This window comes from Eurypyga helias, unplaced genomic scaffold (genome assembly GCF_000690775.1).
Source record: "Eurypyga helias isolate BGI_N326 unplaced genomic scaffold, ASM69077v1 scaffold40074, whole genome shotgun sequence".
NCBI classification, from domain to species: Eukaryota; Metazoa; Chordata; class Aves; order Eurypygiformes; family Eurypygidae; genus Eurypyga; species Eurypyga helias.
In genome coordinates, this window is record NW_010248913.1 from 1 (window position 1) to 9,013 (window position 9,013).

Consider the following 9,013-nt stretch of genomic DNA (forward strand, 5'->3'; position numbering starts at 1 on the left):
CAGCTTCATGGTATTTTGCTAGTTAGAGTTAAACCATGACACATACCTAACGGTAGAACTTAGTGTGGTGCTTTTTTTTTTTTCCTTAATCCCTCCTTTGCTGTTCCCTATGTTGCAGAATTGATAGCTTTTACACACAAGTCCCTATGAGGTGCAAGAGTTTTAAACTTTATTTAGAGCTCTCCTAGTGTAAGTGCTTAAAATTCAAGTAGCTGCTCAACACGTAAAGCAGCATCGTTAAGATAGTGGTGGCATCGTGCTCTGTCTCATACCTGTAGCGTTTATTGTAAAGATTCACTTTTCAGAGGCCCACAACTACATGAGTTTCCACGGTAAATGTCACGTTTTTAACATACTTCATACAGAGTTGATCATGTTACTCCCACAATCTCAGATACTAGCATCTAACTTCAGTTATTCCTGTAAAATAAAAATAAAAAAGTGGTCATCCAGGATACAAACTGTTACTCCTTTCGCAGCCCTGAGAGGAAGAGGAGATTAATAAAACCTCAGCTGAAGGCAGAAACTTCTGCCACGTCTTCATCTTCCGCACCTGCACGGTCAACGGCGCTGAGACATGCTCCACCTCAGATGAACGGAAAAGCAGCGGAAACCTCCTCCCTCGTGCGGACTAGGAGCAATAGGGGGGTAACAGATGTGGCTGTGACAGAGCAACCCTCTACTTCTTCAGGAGCCAAGCCTTTAACGATAAAGCCTTTAATTGCAAAGCCTAATACTACTGCAGGGTCAGGAAAGTCAGGCAAGTTGGTTTGGTTTTGGTTGTGTTTCAGGGTTTTTGGGGCGGGTTAATTGGGGTTTTTTTCTTAAGCTGTGAATGTTTCCAAGCATCAACCTTGCGTTTTGGAAATCTAGTGTATTTGTGCCGGTTAAGACTGGTTCCTTTTTCAGGCTGCTTGGGCCTGCGAGGTTCCTCAGGAAAACAGAACAAGTCAGGCTGTGTTATGTTAGCCAGGAAGCTTTCTCACTGCTAGATCACAGATTCATGTCGTTTGTAGGCGAACCTATAGCACCTTCCAGTACCTGAAGGGGCCTACAAGAAGCTGGAGGGGACTTTTTACAAGGGCCTGGAGTGGCAGGACAAGGGGTAATGGGTTTAAATTGAAAGTGGGGAGATTTAGATTGGATATCAGGAAGAAGTTCTTCCCGGAGAGGGTGGTGAGGCACTGGAACAGGTTGCCCAGAGAAGCTGTGGATGCCCCATCCCTGGAAGTGTTCAAGGCCAGGCTGGATGAGGCTTTGAGCAACCTGGTCTAGTGGAAGCTGTCCCTGCCCATGGCAGGGGGTTGGAACTAGATGGTCCTTAAGGTCCCTTCCAACCCAAACCATTCCATGATTCTATGACTTGCTTTTTAGCCAGGTAAGATTAAATGTGGTATAAACTACTTAAAAGAAAATTACTCAAGTTTTTCTTTTGTCCTTCTAGTACTGGAGAATTCACCCAAACATTCCAAGAACCAGAACACTGTATCGATACCTAGTCAATCTGATTACAGTCATAATACTAGGAATAACTCCACAAGAGAAAACCCTGAGAAAGAGAAGCAAATCAAGCGCAAAGTGAAATCTTGCCCTGTTAACCAACCAGGTACGGAGTTTCTCTGTCAGTGTCTCACCCTCTGGTTACTGACGTAGTGGCGGTAGTGTTGTACCGTAGCGGTGACTATTTGGGAAATCAGTATGCATTATGACTTAGCAGAATAGGGAATTCTAACTGTGACTGAGTTGTTCCATTAGTTTCCTTCTTGATAAACTGACGCGATTTTGACTGTTCTTAACACCACTTGGGTTGTGTGGATACCGTTTTGTCTAGCCAGTTTTGATACGTTAACGTCGCTGCTCCTTCATTTAAATTACTGCCGGGGTTGTGCTGTGAGTTCTGAGATTGCAAAGCAGACTGCGGCAGGGTCACACTTTAAATCCTGTGGGTTTTGCCTAACAGAACTTAGGTGGGTTATATTTGGGTCAGTAACACCGAGTTATTCTCCACAACCAGGAGCCTAAAGCTTAGAGCATCCCAGCTGCGGATTTGCTCTTTCAGGTTTTTTTTCAGGGCGAAACAGAACTCTGCGGTGTTGCTGCTTCTCTTCAGTCTGTCTGTATGGATTGGTTGGATCTAGTTTCATGTAATCTTCTGACTGAACTTGCTTGCTCTTTGATGTCTGGGTACCTTAAAACTCAAGGCTTCAGTGGAGACTGAAATAAGACCTAATCATAAAAGCTTTCCTGTTGATGAAGGAGCTTTGAACTGTTGTTATGAAGCTGCTGTGAAGGAGCTAGGTCTGCTAAGCATCTTTTCTCTGAAGGTGGAGAAAGAGTAGTCTGCAAATTTGGGCCCCACCTAATGAATCTGGTTGTTCCTTGTAGTCCTCCCCTCCCTGAGGGTTGCTCGTTCTTACTCTCCCATCACTCATACTGGCAGTGGAGGCCTGTGCTCCCAGCGCGTGATGGGGCGCGTTTGACCGCGGCAGGAGCTGCGCGTGGATGTTCCATCGAAGGGCCCGACGGTCACGCTGACCATGGGTCTGTCCTGGTCGTGTTTCAGACAAGGGCTGGGGTGTCAGAACATCTCCGTCGGAGGTTCTCTGGCATGCCCCGCTGAGGAAGCTGAGTACCACTCGCGTGCCGGAAAACCGATAGCTCATGAAAGCCTCGAAGCAGATACCTTCTGCCGTGTGTCTGTTAACATCAGAAATCTGTGCTAATCACGTACCCTTTTTATTTTTGTTAGCCTCGTGTGTTTCTACCCCTTCCCTTGCTGCTTCTTAAAATGACCCTGGTGTAATGCACTGGCTCTAAAGGCTGTAAGAAACTTCTCAATTTCCCCCAGAGCTGACCTGCTGTGACACATTCCCCATCCTTGCAGCAATGCTTCTGGAGCAGCTTTTTGCAGGTGCAGCTACCAAGTAGTATTTTTTTTTTTTTGTCCAGTGGTGGTGGGTCCAAGAGAAACACTTGAGCTGTTCCTCTCTCTCTTCTGTCCTTCAAGCTACCCTGAGCTAAACCCAACTCGGGGTAGTCCTCATTGCACACTGGCGTGAAACTCTCGGGGTTTCTTAGGCTCTGACAGATGGGCAGTCACCGTGAATCCATTCGGGTATTTTAGTAGGAGTTTTATTAGGGCAGCGTGCAAATGAACGTAAACACAAACCTGTTGCGTGATGAGTGCTCTGGTTTCTTTGCAGCAGACTGCAAGAATAATGCTCTGGCAGCAGGAAGCGTTCAGGTAAACGGACACGGGGGACAGCCTTCGAAACCTCCGGTTAAAAGAGGCCCCGGACGGAAACCGAAGGTGGAGACTAACAATAGTAGCTGTGAAGTGGTACACAAGAAAAGAGGCAGAAAACCCAAGAAGCTACAGGTTGCGGAACAGCAAAAGGTCGCGGAGCAGAATACGATCCAGACCGCGAGGGATACACCGGAAGAAGCCTCTGCTTCTACTGCATGCAATTCTCTTTCTGAAAATACTATGAAGGAAGACTTGATACAAAAAAAAGGCCGTGGGGGTAGAAAGCCAAAAAGAAAGATAAAGCCCCATCAGCCAGGCTCGGACCCTTCAGTTCCTGCGAATGTTAAAATGCAGACAAGGAGCAGGAGGAAAAAGATAGGGGAGCCCATGGAGGAGGGGTCTGAGGAGCTTAAAGATTCTGAACCTCACATGAGAACTAGAAACCAGGGTAGGAGGACAGCCTTTTACAATGAAGATGACTCTGAGGAAGAGCAAAGGCAGCTATTGTTTGAAGACACCTCCTTAACTTTCGGAACGTCTAGCAGAGGCAGAGTCCGGAAGTTGACTGAAAAAGCAAAAGCTAATTTAATTGGTTGGTGATTTTTACCAAGGGTTTCGCTTGGGAATGCTACAAAGCAGGTACAGTTACGGAAGAGCAGAACAGACTTCTGCTTCCCTGCTGCTATTATGGGTTAGAAGAGTATGTTCTGATCTGGGGAGAAAAAATTAGCAAAAAATGAACTGAAAGAACGTTCTTTGAAAGAAATATATATTTTAAACTTTTGCTATTTATTGCCCTCCAAATAGGTTATGCATTTCAACAGTCGATTTTGTTCACAGTTGAGAATAATTGAAGCAATTTCTGACTGACGTACAGCGTCGAGAACTGCTCTGCTCGAGTAGTGTCTGGTATCTCTACACAGTTAAAACAAGGTGGTAGAACTTCAAACGCCACAACCCGTAAACAGAAGTCTATTTTTGACCAAGCAAGGTACACTTTGATTGTAAGGTCAAGTTGCCTAGGAAGGCAGATTTTGGCAAAAAGTGGCAGAAAATTCACTTACGTGTCTGTCAAATACAAAAATACCAAACTTTGCTAATCTGAAAATGCTTAATTTCAGTTGTGATGGAAGGTTCATCTGCAAAAGAAGCCTAGGACAGGCTGTTGGTTTATCCAAGTTCTGCCAAACATAGCAAAAATGTAATCACAAATATATATAAATATATATATATATCCACATTGGAAAAAGTTTGACTAATGTCTAATTTTTCAGACCTTGATTCTTGTATCAATCACTAAATCTCTGTTTATTGTGCCAAAGACTGAGAATCAGTGCAGTGGAGAGCCTTTTTTTTTCCTTTGAGTGTCAGTACAGCATACCATTTGCAGTGAAAAAAGCTGTGTATTGTTTTAAATAGTAAGTTGTTAACATTGTTCTGAAATGTATCCTTTTTGGTACTTTTGGTAGAAAATAATGCACTGGTGGGGTCCTTTGACAGAGATGTTTTAGACAAAATGTATAATTGGTTAAAGGATTCAAGGAAATTACAGGACAGGTATGGAATTACGATGTTTACTTTCTGATCCAGATTGTCGTTTCTACAACTTGAGACGTGCTTAAGAGGCTAAAATGACCTACAAAGAAGAGTGTGTGTGTGTATATTAATATATACATAAACACGTACATATAAAATATTACCCAGGTATAAATTTTTTTCAGGATTTTTTAGATAGCACTAGAATTGAAAATAAATTTTAAATGTCATACTTTATAGTTTAATTTTAAGGGTAAGATTGGTTATTTTCAATTATTAAGGTTAAAAGGCCAAATCACTTTTTATGCAATCATGTTTTATACAGTGGTCTCATTGCACATTGTGTTTTTCTGCACTTTTTATGGTATATCACGCTGACAAAAGTCAATATACACCCTAAAGAAAAATTCCATTTAATGATTGTGCCTTGTATTCTATTATTTCTTGCATCCTTAGTAAAATTAAGTTGTCTATTGTAAATGATAACTCTATGACTTAGGGGAATGTATTGTTATATGTACTGCTCTGGAAAAGAAAAGCAGTTATTTATTTGTTTATGGTACATTTAGTTATTTTATACCTTTAAAAACAAACTTTAATACCATTTTCTATCACTTAAAAAGCTATTGTCCAGTTTTAAGGAAAAAAGTACAGGAGGAGTCATATTTTCTGAGATCTGGTATGGTACAAAAATGTAACCAAAACTCTCTGGCTACACATCACTTTCGAAGTTTGGGTAGTGTGACAGATTTTTTTTTTTAATAATTTTTTTGGCGTGTGTGTGACCCTAACTTAGTTGAAAAAATAAACCTGAAGTGAAACCTTGATTCTGTACACCCTTACTTTATAATAATTCTCTTTGTTTGGTTGTTTTTTGCAAACATCACCTGCAGTATCTGGAAAGGAGGGCATGCAGAATTAAGACTGTAAGTTTGCACAGACTCTGTATACTTACTTGAGGCCTGATGCTTCACACTCTCTTTTCTGTTACCAAAAAAAATGCTTAAGTGGTTGAACCAGGCACCAAGTGGAAAAGAAATATGCGACTGTGGAGAGCAACTTTGGTGTCCACCATACCTTGTTCTCTGTAGCTCATTATGCGTTTGCTACAAAAAAAAAAAAAATTACTAAACTGTTTTCCAGATCCTCTGTGAATTGGCGTGGATGTGAATTTGGGGAGCAGGTGTTAATTAGCATTCCATTTGTTGGTATATTTATGTTTCCTAAGGAGTGTTTGTCATTCAGTTACCAGAGAGTCCCTGAGCAGGTGGCAGGGTACAAGCTGTGGGTGTACGGCTGCGATACGGCGTCACGGTTCAAAGCTGATCCATTCGACGTGTTGATTTTGTCAGAGCTTGCTGATGAAGGCAGTCGTTTGAAAATGCGTGATTTCCTGATGTTATCTGCATTGTAGTATGTGAAGTAGATTATATCTAACGTTCAGCTTCTGTATTTACTCCATTTGTAATAATATGGCATGTTGATGTATATATTTATATATCCAAGATACCTTGTGTGTAAGTTTCGGAGGCTGAAATAATTCCCAGTAGGCGTAAAATGGTGCATCTCAATTTCACAAGCATAAAAGGCCTTACTTGCAAAACCTGGGTACTGCTTCCTGCCCAGTAACACCCGGTGACTTCAGACAGTGATTTTTCAAATTTATCTTAGACTCATTAATCTTTTCCCTTTTAAAATATATTGTGGATAATTTGGGTCAATTTTTTAAATAGAAGCGACACTAAAAATTTATTAGAGATTAACACAAGGTTTGTTTTGTGTTATATTTTTTTAAATTTAATTTCACTAGGTTGCACACTTTATTGACGAGACTCCAGTCACCATCAGGCGGCGTTTTGGTCAGGGGTGGGGGGAAGAATATATTGTTTGAGGTGGTTGTGACGTAACGTATCGACGCAGGAAAAAGAGCTTTGGATGACAGAGTCTTAAGTTTTTACGTGTGAGCAATAAACTGTTGGTCAGTGTTGTGGAGGAGCTGGAGAACTGCGGTGACGTGCATGTTTTAGTGCCGTCTCAAGCACCCGACAGCTTGTTGGGAAGGCGGAGTATCGCAGTCTCGTGTGCTCGTTCCACATCGGCGTTGTAAACGTTACGTAGGTTTGTAGTCCTGTACACGCAAACGACCTTGCGGGCCTGGCAGCAACTGATTAACACTGTTTTATGCATTAAATTCATTTATATTGGACATGGGTATGAGGATGCTGTGCTGGTATTTCTACTCTGTGCTGGGAAACGTTAAAATGGGTATTTACCGCGGAGCAGTATCATAACGGTGCGTTAGCTGACTGCTGGTGGGGGAAGGACTCGTGTTTCTGTGGTCCCAGTGTGCTCTAAATGTCAAACGGAAACCCTTGTACCTCTGCCTACGCGATTTCAGCCGCTTTGTTAGTGTGTTCTTTGGGAACTGAACTTAGATTTTACCACGTTAGTGCTGGTGACTGTCACTGTTGAACGAGAGCGCTCTGTCCCACGGCAGTGACCGGTGACAGAGCTTGACAGAAAGACGTCTTCCTCCAGCGATTGGACTGCTGTGATACTACAGATTTACGTATGTTTATTTGTACGGTGTCCAGTTTGTACGTGTGATCGGTTTGTTGATAGACTTGTAAGACTGAGTTGGTTGGGTTAAATATTACTATGGCTTAATATTTGTAAAACTACTAATCGATAAAGGACCCCGATGCAGCACGTAGGATCTATTAATATCTATTAAAAAATAAAATGTAGTGTAGAGACAACTTACTGTATTGCTGTACAAATATTCTTCAAGTACTAATTCTGATTCTGTGCCTCAGGTCTTGCCAAAAAAAAAAAAAGACTGCAACCCAAAATAGTCTGTTCAGTAACTTCAGGCGGGTAGGATTTTTACACCGCACTGTTAAATCTTTCGCTCACATTCATTGGATTGAGGACTACGAGCCAGTGCTTTAGCCTGTAATTTAAATTTAGGCCCATCTTAAACAGTTGACTGGTTGTATGGAAGCAACAGGCTTAACTGGATGGGACCTTTTCACCCCACACCCGGCTGGTTACTTGGCGGTGAGAGGTTTTTTAGCTGGGTTTCATCAGCATCCCCATTTAATTGGAAGCGTGTGAATCTGGCTGAGGCGCTGCTGGTCTATCAAGACACGGCCATGCCACGATAATTGCGTTGTGTCCCAAGTCCTTGCCTTCCTTTGAAGTAGTGTAGTTTGCCCACAGTAGTTCTTCAGAGGTTTTTTCTTTTTGCCTTTTTTTTAAACACAGTTGAGTGTTTAGCAGGAACAGCTCCGCAGCTGTGATGCAGGGGGCTTTAAAACCTCACCTAGGAACAGCAAAAGCTCATTTTCTGTTTACTACCTTAATGGAGATAAATTAACTGTGTAAAATTACTATGTATTATCTTTTATCCCTGAAGTTCCTGGAAGAGACTGGTTTCCAAGGGGGACCTAGATGTTCAGCTGATAAAAGGGCTGTTTGTTTTCTGCTGTAAATCACTGTATATACGTGCTTGTTCGTACGCAGAGAGGAATGTACTAAATGTCATAAAACCGGCCATGGCTTGACAGTGTTTGCAGTAACAAACCTGGCATGGACAGCTGCCGCCGTTTCCTGGGTTGGAATGAGGAATGCAGCTCGTGCTCCGTCTCGGGGAGGTAGCGGGGAGCTTCTGAATTGGAGCGAAGCGCCGGGTGCTCTTGCGTTTGCACTGATTTCAGCCTGGGAGTTGGCCCTGTCGTTTTGCGGTGCGTTGGAGGGGGAAGCGCGCCAGGAGGGCGAGATTAAAGGACGTTTGAATCGCAGGAAAAGGCGATTCCCCCCTCCCCACAAGGTTAGAACAGCCTCGAGGCACTGACGAGAGAAACCTTACATGCTGCAATTAAATGAGGGTGAATAAATGTAGCTGAGACAAGTAGCCATTTGGATCCTTTTTAATGCAGATAAATACATCAGGAAATTCACCTCAAATAATGCAAACAATACGTTTTAGGGAGGGAAGGTAGTACTACCCTACGAATTTCTACCCTGAAAGAACAAAGAATGAGGTCGTACAAATCCGGAGTAGAAAGAAACCTACTAGGAGTACCTGCCCTGTGCCCGCGTGATGCACGCGTACCGTTCTGTGCTTCCAGCTGCCGGTGTCGGTTTGCTGATGCGATGGGGCTGTACAGGAGTTACATTTTTGGACCATACTAAGAGTGCAGAAGTGTGGCGGACAACTGGATAATG

General features: G+C 42.8%; 1 protein-coding gene across 1 annotated transcript; it reads left to right on the top strand.

Moving 5' to 3' along the window:
• Window positions 1-479: 479 nt before the first annotated feature.
• Window positions 480-4,414, top strand: LOC104509314 (PH-interacting protein-like; the record flags this gene model as incomplete). Its single annotated transcript, XM_010151209.1, has 3 exons — window positions 480-760; window positions 1,445-1,606; window positions 3,204-4,414. Coding segments are annotated over 3 exons (1,087 nt in total), but the record flags the coding sequence as incomplete, so codon positions are not given.
• Window positions 4,415-9,013: the final 4,599 nt, after the last annotated feature.